General features: G+C 64.2%; 1 protein-coding gene across 4 annotated transcripts in view; it reads right to left on the bottom strand.

Annotated features, from left to right (window-relative positions):
* SHROOM4 (shroom family member 4) overlaps window positions 1-14,674 on the bottom strand; it is a 62,035-nt gene that overhangs the window by 18,689 nt on the left and 28,672 nt on the right. For 3 of the 4 annotated variants that reach the window (XR_008446091.1, XM_054038805.1, XM_054038806.1), the window contains 4 exons: window positions 12,888-13,039; window positions 5,319-5,450; window positions 1,448-3,719; window positions 445-506 (listed from right to left, as the gene is read on the bottom strand). Coding sequence is in view for 3 of the 4 variants with exons in the window: in XM_054038805.1 (XP_053894780.1) it covers window positions 445-506; window positions 1,448-3,719; window positions 5,319-5,450; window positions 12,888-13,039 (2,618 nt within the window). In the remaining variant the exon portion in view is untranslated. Of the gene's footprint in view, window positions 1-444; window positions 507-1,447; window positions 3,720-5,318; window positions 5,451-9,500; window positions 13,040-14,674 lie in introns of those variants that run through there. The other variant, XM_054038807.1, reaches the window with a different exon arrangement.

Genomic DNA, 14,674 nt, shown 5'->3' with positions numbered 1-14,674 from the left:
GAACCACCACAGCTGATCCCCACTGGCCAGGAAGGACCCCTCTCCCCCAGCAGCAGCGCCCCGGAGGGGGGAGTAGGTAGGAGCCTGGGCTGGGTAATGAGAGCAGCCCCCCACATAGCCCAACCGAGCAGGTACTGCAGGGCAGGGCCACAGCCCCACCCGAGCCACCAGCTGGAGATCCAAGGAGGATCTGTGGGCCTGGAAGCCAGGTCTGCTGTGGTGTCCACCTGGAAGTGGCAGCATCCCAGCAAAGCGTCTGGGTGAGCTGAGTGCTGGGGACCCCATCTGGGGTGCATGGGGCTCTCCATGAGATCCAGTGTCACAGGCAGCCTCCACCCCCTTCGCTGGCTGGCCGGCCATTTTATCAGTGACCCCCCACCCTGGCCCCATATCAAAGCCAAGTAGGAACCTGTCCCCTCCTCCTCCCACCGCCACAGCCCTTACCTCACTGACTGGCTGCCCTTCCTGTTTATCGCCCCAGGCTCCCACTCCTCCAGAGGAAATTCCTGCAAAGAAAAATCAGAGGAGTGAGATGGCCAGGATGAGCTGCCCGCCCCTCCCACTGGTGCTCTCCACCTCCCCCCCCCCTCACATCCCAGGAGCAGGATGGACGGGGGCAGGTCAGGGGCTATTTTCCGCTCACAGCCCCATGGCCACAGCAGAGTCTCATCCTGCCCTGGCTCAGACCCACCGCTGCCCTCCCTGGGCCCCCGCTTCCCCAGCCCACAGCTAGGACTCTGCTGGCCAGGAGCCTGACTCCTCCCCTCCCCTCTCTACCAGTGTAGGAGCAGCACTGAGGGGTGCCAGAGGGACACCAGCTGGCTGCTCCAGGCCTGGCAGGGGCATGTATGGCAGGAGGTAGGGGGGTACCCATGGCACGTTTCTGGAGAAGGTTGAGTTCAATACAAGATGGCAGGGGATGCCAGTCACTGTCTTGGCAGAGGTGGGCAGGTCTCAGGCAAGGGGTACATGATTCCTTCCACACAAACCAGGCATATGCCAAACAGACATACAGGCACGGGCAGAACCCCTTCCCTGAGCTGGGGAACCATCGGGGATCAAACACATCCATGCAATACACAATTTACCCTGTGCCCTGCCACCTCCCAGGAACTCTGCCCCCAACCCTGTTCCCCACACACCCTGCTCTGACACACACACACACCCACACACACACAGCTTCAAACAGCCTGGGAGGGGACTGGTGCCTCCTGGTGCCAGTGGCTGGCATGGGGCAAAGGGCTCAGGGTGAGGCAGGGTGAAGGAGGCAGCAGCTCCTGGTGTTTAAGCAGGGTTTGCTCCCCGTCCCCAGGGACAGACAGACAGATTGATCCCTCTGACAGCCTCCCCCTGCACCTCTCCACAAGCTGGTACTCAGCCGGGCCAGGCTCAGCCACCGGGCCCGCCCACCTGGCACCAGGGGCAGCTTGCAGGGAGGATCTCTTACCGGTAGGAACACCTTCCTCCCAGGCCAGGGCTCGCTCTCCTCCAGGGCCTTGTGGGGAACAGAGCAGCAACAGTCGGAACACCGCGGCACCCAGGGATGCGTGTGGCAGCGGTAGCCGTGATGGCTGGGCTGCATGTTCCTCTGCAGCAGTGCAGGGCACATGTTGCCGGAGCAGTAGAGGCAGGGCTCGCGGAGCACCGGGGCTGTCCCGGCACAGGCCCGGGCAAAGGGCTGCAGGTACTCGAACTCGCCATGCCGCGGGAGGCCGGCGTAGCACACAGGCGGCTCCAGGCAGCACTCGGCATAGGCGGGGAGATTCTGCCGCCCCGGCGACAGGGGCGGGTAGGACTGGTCCACGGAACGGCGCCATAGCTCCTGACATTCAGCGCCCAGTGGCTGAAAGGTATGCGGCTCGGCTGCCTTTGGCTGGAAGCTGGGGGGTTTGCTGTGCCGGGCGGGGAGGCGTGCCACGCACCTGCTGGTCTCCTCAAAGAACTTCCTCCGGTCAGCGAAGGGCAGCAGGACGGCGTCCTCTGCCAGGCGCAGCGGGGAGGCGGGCGCCTCCGGCCCCTTGGCATACGCCTCCCCAGGGCTCAGGGCCCGCTGCAGCTTGTGCTCCGGAGACCACCGCCACCGGCCCCGAGTCCCCAGAGCCCTCTGCTTCTCCCTGTCAGGAGCAGGGGTGCTGGGGCCTTTCCGTGCAGGCTGGGGGGTGGGGGTGCTCCTGTTGGCTGGGCGGCTGGGGCTCCTGCCATGTTCTCCAGCAGGCGCTGCGCCCGGCCTGGGGCTCAGGCACTTGGCTCTGGCTCGTGTCACGCTGACAGAGCTCCTGTCCCCTGAGCTAGGCAGCCTGCCCTGTGGCGGTGCTGAGGGATTGGGGGGGCTCTCGCACGGTTCGTCCGTCTCCTCCACTGGCTCCTCCCCACACAGCAGAGCTGCAGAGCCCTTGCTCTTCTGCAGCTGGGCCTTCCTCCTCTGGATCTCGTTGCGCAGGTTGGTGGCGAAGCGCTCACTCCGGCGCCGCAGCTGGGCTGATCGCTGATGGGAAGGGCCCGATTTCCTGGTGCTCGGCCTGCTCTCCCCGGACTCCTTCCCCTCCTCCACCAGCGCCTCGGAGCTGCATGCAGGGGTCAGGCCAGCAGGCTGCTGTGGCATGGCTGAGTCGCCGGGGGTGCTGCAGGATCTCTCCAGCTCTGGGTAACACCTGTACGGCCCCTGGCTGTGGCAGGAGTCCTGGGCCCGGTCAGGGGAGTGCTGGGCTTGTGTGGCATGGTCATCAGCCTGGTCTGGGCCCGCAGCCGGATCCCTGCACGGCTGCTCTTTGGCATCCTCTGTCTGCTGGCCGAGTCCCGGCTGCTCCAAGTGCAGCGGGTTCACAGTCCATTGGTGCCCGTCCTGCAGCTGGGTGTCCCAGCATCTGCTGCCCATGGCTACATTCAGGGAGTGCAGCTGGGATTCAAGCAGCTGCTCAGGGGCACTGTGCCGGTGCCCCTTCTGAGGAGACAGGGGCGGGTCACCATTGGCACCTGGCTGTCCTTCGTGGGCACCGTTGTCCTGGCACTGCCCATGGGCAGCCCCCTGGGGATGGTCTGTGCTCTCCCCTAACAGCTGCTCCATGCTGGGCTGGCGTCTGTCCAGGTGGGAGCTCAGCATGTAGTACTGGTCGGCAGACAGGTGCTCCTTCGGGTGGCTTCCCACTCCATTGGGCTCCTTGTCTCGCAGGCACAGCGAGGTGTCCGAGGTCCATCTGCCCGGGAGGTGCAGGGCATCAGCAGGGGCGGAGGCCCGGCGTCGCTCGGTGCCAGCTGGCTGGGGGTTGGAGGCCCGGAGGCTGTCCCTCCTGACAGGGGGCTGGGGAGGGGCGCCTGATTTGGCAGAGCCCGACAGGTTGCTTTCATGGGGGCATGAGGAGGGCCTGGAGTTGGGTGCCAGGCGCCCACACAGCTGGTGGGAGACATCTGCCCCCTCACTACCCGTCTGCAGGTAGCGCCCCTCGTGGGCTCGGCTGGGGCCCAGGCCCTGGAGGATGGAGTCTGTGGAGGAGGTCTCCTCGGGGCGCAGGGACAGGGCATAGTCCGAGGCGTTGGAACTGGCTGAGAAGGAGCTGTAGGCAGAGTCCCGCTTGTTCTGGTACATGCTCTGGTCCACAGGCGAGAGGCTGCCCTCGTAGTAGGTCTGGCCGGGCGGGTCCAGGCTCTCCATGCTTCCAATGGAGCTGCTCTTCTCCGTGCTGCAATGGCGAGACAGCTGGGCCCACTGCAGGGACAGGTCACTGGAGAGAGAGAGACAGCAAGTGTGAGCGGCACCGGGCAAGACTCCCCCCCCCCGCCCGCCCCAGTGCCATGGGCAGAGCCAACCCGGCCTGTGTCACGCGGTGCCATTCACAGGCCAGGTACAGACCAGATGTTCCTCGGCCCAGTGCACCCCTCAAACACCCCAGCTCTGCAAGCTCACACAACACTGGCAAACTCCGGGGCAGCTCCCCTGCTATGGTCAGGAAGGAATCGCTCCCCTGTGGGCATTGCACAGGGGGCCCAGGTGGCACCAGGGCAAGAACTAGTGCAACAAGGGGTGGGGCCTCCCACCTGCCCCCGCTGGGGACAGTTAGTCCCAGCCTTGTCCTGGCCCCACCCTGGGCAGGGGCTGGGTGCATCAGGGGATCTCCCTGTCCAGTGGATTCAGTGGCGGGCAGAGCCAGATGCTCCCCGGAGAGGTGAGCTGTCAATCCCAGCTCCACTTGTCTCACTGTCCCTTTGCCCAGCCCCAGGATGCTAGTTCCTATTCAGAGGTGATGGGGGGGTGGGGGGTGTCACGGCCAGAATGACTGCATGTAAGCAAGGGCAGGATTTGGCCTGGGGGGGGGGGGGGGGGAGAGGGGCCCCCGCTGGGCCTGCAATGTGTTCTCGCCTGTCCTCTGGGACCGGGGGCAATCTAGCATTCACTGCCCCTCATTTCGCCAAGAGGACTGGAATTTGTTAGCTCCATGCTCGCAACGCAGCCGGCTCTGGCCTGCCACCCTTCCTTCCCAGGAATCGGAGCTCGGCAGAACAAACCAAAGCTGGAAAAAAGGGATACCATCCCCAGGGAAGAGAGGGAGACTCAGCCATGGAGTGGGGCAGCTCCTCCTGTCGGAACAGGCCGAGGGGGCCCTGCGGTAGTGCCAAAGTGGGAGGTGGGGCAGCAGCCAGCCGGACCAGCAAAGGGAACAATGTGCTGGGCTTGGAGACAACCCAGCCCAAGACGGAAAATTCCAGGGTGAGACATGCACTCGTGCTGGGATAAAGTGCACTCTGGAGAGCCGGATAACGACACGTCAGAGGGGCCATGTGGCCCTCCGGTCCAAGCCCTCCGTGTCCCAGCAGGACAAGGCTGCTTTCCCCACAGCCCAGGCACAGAGAACACTAAGGCAGAGATCAGCCAGGGAACTGAAGAGCTAAAGACACGGTGACGGGTGGGTTACATTGTCCCAAGGGCCAGGGTGAGAGCAAAGCTCAGATCTAAGGGAATTGCACCCGAGCAGCTCCAGAAAGCATGGCTGGCCTTAACTCTGCCCTCTGCAGTCCGCCGGGGAAGACAAATGAGCCCAGGCTCAAAATCAGCCTCAGCCAACCCGGGGCCACCAATGCCTGGCTGACAACCAAGTGGCCATTGCTGGGCCCCAGCTTGGCGCTGGAGGCCCAGAGGCAGCCCAAGGCAGGGGTTCCGGGGTTGGGGAGCAGCCAGATTGGGGATGGGTTGCTCCAGGAAGGGGGCATTTTAGAGCCCAGGCTCCTCCACCCAGAGGGCTCTCGAGTGCCCCAGGGCAGCGAGTTCAGGTGGGGCAGAGCCGGTGGCACACACTGGGCTACACCCCAGCTGCTGTGGGACTCACCTGGAGTCACATCCTGAGTGCCAAGACAAGCTGAAGGCATCAGAGGGACAGTGCATGGTGGCAGCCTCGGTCCGGACCTCGGAGAGCTTGGCCAGGTGCCAGGAGTGGGGCCTGATGACGGGCACGTTCCTCCTGCCAAGAGCAGCGCAAAGCCGAGAATGGAGAGGAAACCGGGCTGAGCTCACTTCCTGGAGAGCTTCCCATCCCATCTCCCGCAGGGAGGCTCCCTTAGCAGGACAGAGGGGACATCCCGGAGGAGTTCCCCATTAGCTCACTGGGGTTTTGGAGGGCCATCTCCCCCCCCGCCGTGCCTGCCCAGCCCAGAGAATGGCATCCTATGCTCCTCTGAGCGAAGGGCTGGGAGCTGCTGGCACTCAGGGGTGGGGAGCAGGTGCCTTCCACCAGGAGGATGAAGCCATCAAGGGCATGGACTGGCATGGAAACCCTTTCTCTGGGCTGCCCCTCACGGCACTCCCCACTCCTGCCTCTCTGCCAGCAGGGGCAGGGAGCAGGGATCTACCCCCCACTGACTGAAGCAATCCGGGGACCCCTTCCCCCCACGACATTCCAATAGGCAGAGGAGGGGCCAGCGCTATGGGGCTAAATGCTCACCTCCACACACTTTGGGTGATGAGGATTTCAGTCCCCATCCTCCCCATGCACTGCACCCTCCCTTTCCACCACAGTACCCCAAAACTTGGGGTATCCTCAAGCCCCAGCTCCCGGAGTCATGGGATTATGCTAGGCCCTTGGTGTGGGATTTTTAAAAAGCAGATTTCTAGCCCTGGTGGCTGGGGAGAAGAGCTGGCAAAGGGACCCCACCAGGCTCAGACACCAGGAGATGAAGGAACCAGCTTCAGGTCTAACGCCTGAATTTTAAGCCAGTCTCATGATTTCTGGGGGCCTGATTCACACTGGCTGAGTGCTGGGGATTAGCCAGGCAGCCCCACCCCCACCCTCTCTGGGCATCGCTCCAATAGGTAGGACAACTTGGAAAGTTGGGCTCATGCCAGGAAGCCAGGGCAGGGCCCTAAATAAAGATCCCAGCCACCTCCACATAGCACTAGCCCAGGCCTGGCTCTGCTGCTGGCTTGGTCTGGATGGAGTGGGGCAGAACTCAGGCAAGCCCCCCCAGTAATTCACAACCTTGGACGATCCCATAGGGAGACTGGGAGCCCTCTGACTGCCACTGGGCTACCAGGGTAGGTAGCCAAACTGCCACCCCCAGAAGCACCCTGACTGGCAGCACCCTGCCCGCACAGAGCAAACCGGTGCATTTTAACTGGGCCTGGCTGCACACACAGGCTCCCCACCAGCAGTACAGGTTCCCGCACCGTACTCACAGGCCAATGATGGGACTCGACCCCAGGCTCCCTGAGCCAGGCCAAGGGACTCCCTGTGATGGCATGTTACCGCTGCCCCAGCCTGAGTGTTCCAATAGCATGTGGGGGGGGGAAGGCCTGGGGAATGAAGTGGCATGAGAGGAAGGAGCCAGGTTGGCAGGTGGCAGCAGAGTCAGCATGAACTGTGCATTGGCTGAATTGGCTTTAATCCCCCTTCCCAGGGTCTGGGAAGGGGGGGGGGGGGAGAGACTCTGAGCAGAGCCTTGGAACCGCTCAGTGCCCCAGAGCCCTACACAGCAGCGTCACACCCTGGCTCAGCACAAGCCCCACAGCCCAGGCTGGACTGAACAGAAACCAGGGTCCAGCAGGGTACAACTGCAATGAACCAGAGTGAGGGGAAACTGACACAAGAGGAACAGGGCTGGGAGTGGGAACCAGCCGGGTTCCCAGCACAGGGTTGCGCGGTGCTGCTGATGAATGCTGCAGGAGGGAGCAGCCGGGGGGGAGAATGGCTTCACACCAGGGCCAGCCCGGCCCCTCAGGGAAGAAATGGGCTCTGCGAAGCCATCTTCCTGCTCTCAGGGGCGAGAGATTTAGGACGCCAATCCTGGAATCGCTGATGTGCAGGTGGTGCCCCGGTGTGAAGTGCAGAGGAAGCTGTTGTGTGGGGGTCAGGGACCACACGCTGATAGCACAGCAATAATGCCAGGATTTATGGGCTCCGCAGCGTCGGTGCCAGGCCAGCACAGCAGGGCTGCACAGTTGCCCACTCCTACGGGGAGAGACATGCCCCTGGCAGGCGCCCCACATGGGGGTCGGAATCACCCCCAGGAAGCTCAGAGGGCAGGCTCAGTTGTACTACATGATCCCAGTTCTCTGGAGAGAGAGTTGGGGTGTCGTGGCCCCAGGAGACAAGTCAGTTGCAGTGAGAGCCGATGCATCCTCGGTTCCCCTACGCCTCTTGAGAGCTGGTGAGATCCTTGGGGCAGGGCCCAGCGCGACGGGGCCCCAACCCCACCAGCAGTGCAGAGACCCCAGTCAGGCCTGGGGCCCTGTCTGGCTGGGTGTGGGATTCACCCTGTCCCTGCCCCTGCCCCTGAGAACTCACAGTGCCCCGATCCAGCTGTCCCCTGGCTCTACGATCTGACACTGGCTGCTCCCTTGCACTCAAAGCCCCTTCTGCAAGGGTCGCAGCAACCACCTCTGCGGAAGAGTGCAGCAACACCCATTCAGACACGACTCCTTGCACCATGGCCTGTCCTAACAGAAACTAGCTCCAGAGCTGGAATGTGGCCAGGACAGCAGGGTTACGGACAAGTCAGGATGTTAAAGTGCTCCAGGACCTTAGTGACCCCAGGGGGGCAGGAACCCAGGTTTTATGGCTCCTCTGGAAGATGATGCTTCAGCAGCAAAGCATCCCTCAGCACCACACTGCGGTCAGCCCCGGCTCTGGGGGAGCAGGGCCACCACACCTGCAGGGCCTAGCTGCAGCCTGCCATTCTGTGGCAGCCCAGCCCAGCAGCAGGAGCCCAGCTCAGCGAGGGATGGGCACAGAAAACTGTGCCAGGCCACATGGTGCCATGTGGAATGGCCCTGACCCGTCCCTGCAGAGCCCTGCACCAGCACCGTTAGCTAGCACTGAGCACAGCCCCTGCTGGCACCTGGCCTGGCACCCCAGTGCTGTCCCCGAGCCCCTGGCTCCCCCAGGAACAGCCACCCAATCTAAGCATCTCCAAGCAGCTGCATGCCCCAGACGTTGCCTTTGGTCTGATCTGCGAGGGCAGCCCCTCATCCAGCTGCAGCCCTTGGGGGATAAGGCTGAGGTGTCCAATCGAAGGTGGCACCACAATCACAAGAAGTCTTGCTGAGCCCTGCAGGCTGCACCCTGAGTGTGAGGGGAGGCAGAGATAACTTCAGCAGCTGGCCAGGGGGGAGCCACGAGCCCCCTGCCAGGCCTGGAGGGACAGGGTGCAGTGCAGGGGAACGTGCCACTTTTCTGGAGACCCTGACTTCACCCGAACTGGCATCGAGTGAAACGGGCTTCAAAAGCATTAGGAACCTCAGGGGCTTGGCTACATCACAAAGCTGTCCTATGACTGGGCAAGACCAGCTGCTTCTGTGTTGTGGGAGGCAGGACTGGGACAGAGGGGTGGTGGAGAGGGGGCCTGGGCTCTGACAGAGCTGGGGGGGGGGGGGGGGGCTGGGAGAGCAGGGCCTATGGGTTGGGACTGAGGGACACTGGCAGAGCTGTGTAGAGAGGAGCCCAGGGCTGGGCTAGCAGGGGGCTGTGGGTCAGGAGTGAGGGGCACCAGCAGAGCTGTGGGGGAGCCCAGGGCTGGGCTAGCAGGGGGCTGAAGATTGGGAGCAAGGGGCATCGTCAGTGCTGTGTACAGAGGAGCCCAGGGCTGGGACAGCAGCGGGCTGCAGGTCAGGGGCACTGGCAGAGCTGAGTGCTCAATGTGGGAGTCACAGGAGGCAGACGCTCTGTCAGGATTCAAGCACACTCCAGTGGGAGAGGAGGTAGGTGCTATGTAGGGCCCCAGAGAAGAGGTGTCTGAACCCCGCAGGGCGAGCAGTGCTGGGGACGGAGGAGCAAATGGATGGCATGCTCTGCTCTGGCAGGGGATGCAGCACTGTAGGTGCTGGGGAGCCCAAGCAGTGCCCCACATCTCCTGGCAGAAGTTGCCATCTTCAGCAAGGCACAAGCCATGGAGCAGGGCATCCATCCTTCCCATTGTCCCACTGGGCCTGGCTCCCTCCAGGGCAAACCAGGCTGCTCCCCTGGGCCATCAGTGCCGGGAGCCAGTGGAGCCCCACCAGCCCAAGGGCCCGTACTCACCATGGATGGGGGATTCCAGAGAGATCTGGGCTGGGTGACCCCAAAGACTAGAGCGTTGTGTCCCTCGTGGCCGACCTGCTGCCCCTAACGCCTCCCGCAGGAGCACAGCCCAAGCCCCCGTGCTGTGGAGCCACGAGCCTGGGTGCCACGTCAGACTGCAGAGACAGTGCCCTCGCTTGCTGGCCGCACCACACAGGCTGTGGACCCCGATCCCAGTGCTCTCCGGAAGTCTTTGCCGGGCCGGAGATCCCCACCCCCAGGCCCAGCAGCCAATCGTCTACCTGCTCCCAGGCGCCCGCAGCAGCCAGGAAGGGAGCGAGGAAGCGATGTTCAGGGGAGATAAGCTCCGGACAGCAAGGAATTCGCTGCCACATGGGAGAGAAAACAGGGAGGGAGCTGGCTGGGGCTGGAGAGCATCCCAGGGCTTCCTGGCTCCACGAGCAGCCACAGGGAGGAAATGGGACAGCAGGGCCCCGTTGGGCACACTGAGTCAGTGGGACCAGCAGGCTCCCAGACAGGCCCCTGCCCTGCCCCTCGCGGGGGCCTCAGATCCCAAGTGTCATTAGCACCCCGGAGGAAGGGGGACGACCCCTGCACCCGCAGGCTCTCGGCCCAGACGGGCTGTCCTGGGGATCAGGGAGCGTTTCCAGCTGTAGGGGAGAGCAGGGCCTATGCCTGGCCTTAGTGCTCCCCTCCTCCCCCTGGTAGTTACTTCCCACAATGCCAAGAGCCGCAGGGCTAGAGAAGGGGTCTCCAGCTGGCATGCCCAGGGGTGCCTTTGCCAAGTCTCCCGCAAGGGGCCACAGCTGCCCCATGTGGCAGCATGAAGAAGCCAGGTCACCTCCCGGCCAGGCAGGCCATCCGGGCCCTGACGTTGGGGTGCAACCAGCGTCCTGTCCCGGGCAGACCCCAGCCAGGGCTGGGCAGAGTGGGGGAGGCTGTAGGATCCGTCCAGGGGCTCGCTCCACGGCTAGTGCTGATTGCAACAAAACAAACCACAACAGCTGCAGCTGCTTCCCTGCCCTAAGCAGCTGGGCTTGCCCCCCCATCCCCAGCCCAGCCCTCACCCTCACACAGGAAGCCGTGGGAAGAGCCTGGGAAGAGGGAGGTCACAGGGGGGTGGAGATGGGAAGAGATCAAGGGGAATGGGCAGCCCTGCAGCCTCGACTCTGGGAAGGGCGGCAGGGCCAGGCTGGTTAGGGGAGCCCTGGCTGGGGGCTGCGGGCAGGAAACACATGGCTGGAGCCTTAAAAGCCAGCTCAGCATAGAGCTTGGGGCCAGGGTCATTTCGCCCTCCCCCAATCTCCCGGCCCCCTGTGAAACTCCCTGGTCAGAGCCCCCGGCCCATGTCGCTGGCACCAAGCGGCCCCACAGCTGCAGTGAGCGCTGGGTTCTGCAGGCTGATCCGGGCTCATCGGGGAGACCTTCTGGTGGGGGGGGCGGGGGGCAGCGTGCTCAGAGAACTTGGGTCCCCCAGGGCATCCCCTCCCGGCCAGTGTCACATCTCTGCAGCCACCTTCCTGCCTGCGTTCGAGGGCTGGGGCATGGGGATCCCAGCTGTGCTGGCCCTGGCAGGAGAAGCCAATGGGCCGCCCCAAGTCCAGGGGCTCCTCTCCCCAAGCAAGTAGCCTGGCTGCCGCAGTGCGCAGGAAAGGCTCTGGATGGAGGTGGCTATCGGGCCAGAGATTCGGTGTCATCCACAGGGCAGCCAGACCCTCCTGGGAGTGCCAGGGCGTAACCCCCTTGGGGAGGGGAGAGGTTCTGGGGCTCAGCATGGAGCCATGCCAGACACGGCTAGGGCTCTGGGGCCAACAGGCTGTGCTGTCTCCCTGCCCCATGCCCTGAGTCCAGGCACTTCTCACCAGCAGAAAACAGACACATTCCAGCCACCAGAGGGCAGCAGCGGCTCAGGCTGGGAGCACCACAGGACAGCAGGGCCCACGTCCCCCCCAGTCCCCGCCTGGAGGGGGTGGAAGGAGGGAGGGTTCCCTACTGAGCCAGGGCCCCCTACAGCCAGGAGCAGGGGCCTTTCCTGGGTCTCCGGCACACAGGAATCCACACCCAGCCCAGCCTCTTCCGGGGCCCATCACCTGGATATCTGGCATCGCAGGAGCAGCTGAAACAGTCAAAAGGCTTTAGGTCTGCCTGGGGCTGCACAGTCCAGAGCCCACTGTGGCCTGGCAGGGAGCTGTGGGGGCTGCCCCGGCAGAGACCCAGCTGTGCCCCCATGCACCAGATCTTGCGGCTGGAGCTCAGCCGAGGCTGCCTCCCTCCTGGCAGGGGCATCAAGAGGCCCAAGGGGGCAAAGGGCCGTGGCTCCAGCCAGGCCTCCCGTCCATGTCCTCGCACTGCTGCCAGCACCCTGGGGGCCAGGGCAGGGGGCCTGCTGTCAGCTCAGCAGGGACGGGGTGCTCTGCCCAGCTCCCCGGACCCTTGCCCAAGACAGTAAGACCCCCCGCAGCTAGACTCACCCACCCCAAATAGTCGGGAGATAAACAGGGGAGGGCGCCGGGGGTCTGGAGATAAGGTGGTGCTGGGGATTAGCCCTGGGGCTCTCAGGGCAGAGAGGAGCCAGACACACCTGACTGCTGGAGGAAGGGGGGGTCCGACCCCCACTGCTCCCCGTCCCTGGGTTTGGGGGTCAGGTGCCTCCGAAGAGACAGGCTGGGGGTGGGGAGCAGGGCTGTGGAGGGTCCCTGAGCTGCCCCCAGCTAGGAGGGGAGCCTGGGCCTGCTGTGGGGAGCCCAGTGGAACCAAACTGGGCCATGCCCAGGGGAGGGGTCCCCCGTCTCATTGCCCCTCTGTGAATGGGAAAGCCACACACACACACACACACACACACACACACACACACACCTGCCCCCAACCCTCTGCCCTCACCTGCTGGGACAGCCCGGCTCAGAGCGTCTCCTCCCCAACCCCTGGGTGAAGCGGCCTGGCAGGGGCCGGCAGAGAAGGGAGACAGGGTCCCATGGCCCCACCGCACAGTAGGGCAGCGAGCCAGGCAGCCCCACCGGCCATAAGCTCCCAGCCAGCCCCAGATGCAGCCTCTAGCCCAGAGCCCTAACTCTGGGTAGCGAGTGTCAGGGGCTGCTGGGGAAACCCCTCTGCTCTGTTCTCTCCCCTGACTGCTCCAGACAGGGCCTGGCAGCATCCAGACATGCCAACCCGTGGCCCAGTCAGCTCAGCCCCTCGCTGCCCCCCAGCACCTCTGGAGCTGGGGAGACCCCCTCCTCACACTGCTGCCACTTGGATTCTCCTGCACCTCCTCTCTGCCCACAGGGTGGCACCTTCCCCAGAGCCTGGGGATCCCCAGTGGGGCTGACTCTAGGACAATTCACCCACTCTCCAGGCTAGGACGGCCCAGCCAGGGTCCCGCTCTCCTACCTCCTGACAATCATCTTCAGCGTGCGGTAGGAGCCTTTGATGAGGACGAGCGCTTCCTGCCGGGAGCCGTACAGTGGGGTGCCGTTGATGTTCACCAGCTCGTCCCCGGGCCGCATCTTGCGGGACAGGGCTGCCTTACCCCCATCTTCAATCTAGGCACAGAGCCAAGACAACCGGGCGGTCAGATGGGCTGGGCGCTGCGCTCACACGTGCCCGCGCACAGAGGCGTATGGGGCGGCCAGGCCCTTGCTTTCTGGGGATGCCCCAGCGCCCTGGCCAGTGACACAGGGAACCTGTTTCAACACATCTGGATGTCCAGCCCTCACCACACACCCCCTGGCATCCCGTCTGCCTTCGAGGGGAGCCCCAGGCTCAGCTACTGCGGGACAGAGGTCTCATGGGATTGGGGGTGTGCCAAATGGTGGGGGTGCTGGGGTATGAGGCCAGAGCTTGGAACACACCATGCCCATAGAGATGTCCCACCAGGACCCTGTAAGGTAGGTAGCAGGGTAGTGCATATATTGTGGGGGCTGGAAAGTCACTGTGGGAGTCAGGGCACAAAGGCCTCCCAGCATTGCTGACCGAGCCGTTAAAAGTCCGGTTGGCCACCTGCAGCGGGGCAGGCACCTGCCCGGCTCCGCGCAGCTCCTGGGAAGCGGCCAGCATCTCCCTCTGGCTCCTAGGCATAGGGGTGGCCACAAGGGCTCCGTGCGCTGCCCCTGCCCTGAGCGCTGGCTCTGCAACTCCCATTGGCCAGGAACTGCGGGGGTGGCGCCTGCAGGCAGGGGCAGCGCATGTTGCTGCCTGGCTGCGCCTCTGCCTAGGTGCCAGAGGGAGATGCCGGTCACTTTCCGGGAGCCGCCTGATACTAGCAGTGCCACCCAGAGCCCACACCCCCGCCTGCGCCCCAACCCTCTGCCCTAACTCCCCCCCCAGAGCCTGCACCCCTCACCCCCTCCCACACCCCAACCCCCTGCGCTTGCCCTGAGCCCCTTCCTGCATCCAAACTCAAGCCCGGAGTCCCCTCCCGCACTCCAACCCCCTCGGTCCCAACCCAGAGCCCACACTCCCAGCCGGAGCCGTACCCTCTCATTGCCCCAGCCCGGAGCCCGCTCCCCCACTTCAAACCCCACGGCCACAGCCCGGAGACCCCTCCCGCATTCCAAACCCCACGGCCACAGCCCGGAGACCCCTCCTGCACCCCAACCCCCTCATCCCTGGCCCCAGCCAGAGCCCTCACCCACTCCCACACCTCTGCCCCAGCCTGATGAAAATGAGCGAGTGAGCAATGGGGGGGGGGGGGAGATGGAGTGAGCAGGGGTGGGGCTTCAGAGAAGGGGCAGGGAAGGGCAAGGGTGTTCAGTTTTCTGCAAATAGAAAGTTGGCAACCCTACCCATCCATCGCCAACAAAATCCACACACACAGCCACATTCCTCTTCCTCCCCCCTCCTGGCGATGACATTCAGCTCCTCTCCCTGCCTCCCCATCTACTTGCCAATCCAAGCTGAGGATGGGGGAAGACTATTTCCTGGGGTGGAGGTGGCAGCAGGGCCCCCAACCCATGCTGCCATGAAACAGCACACGGAGACCGGCTGTCTGGCAGCAGGTGTCTTGGCCGGCTGAGGCCAGGGGCCTGGCTGAGCAGCAGGCAGGCAACAGCCCCAGGGTAGCTGGAGGGGACAGGGACCCCCGGATGCAGAAGCTCTGAGCCAGTCTTCCAGCCAGGCCCCACCATGGAGCTACTTTAAGCACCCAGCCCTCAAACAAGGAAACCCAGGGGAGCCAG

The sequence above is a fragment of the Malaclemys terrapin genome, chromosome 9 (genome assembly GCF_027887155.1).
Source record: "Malaclemys terrapin pileata isolate rMalTer1 chromosome 9, rMalTer1.hap1, whole genome shotgun sequence".
NCBI lineage: Eukaryota > Metazoa > Chordata > Testudines > Emydidae > Malaclemys > Malaclemys terrapin.
Note: the sequence above shows the minus strand (reverse complement) of the source record. Positions and strands in the feature narration are given on the sequence as shown.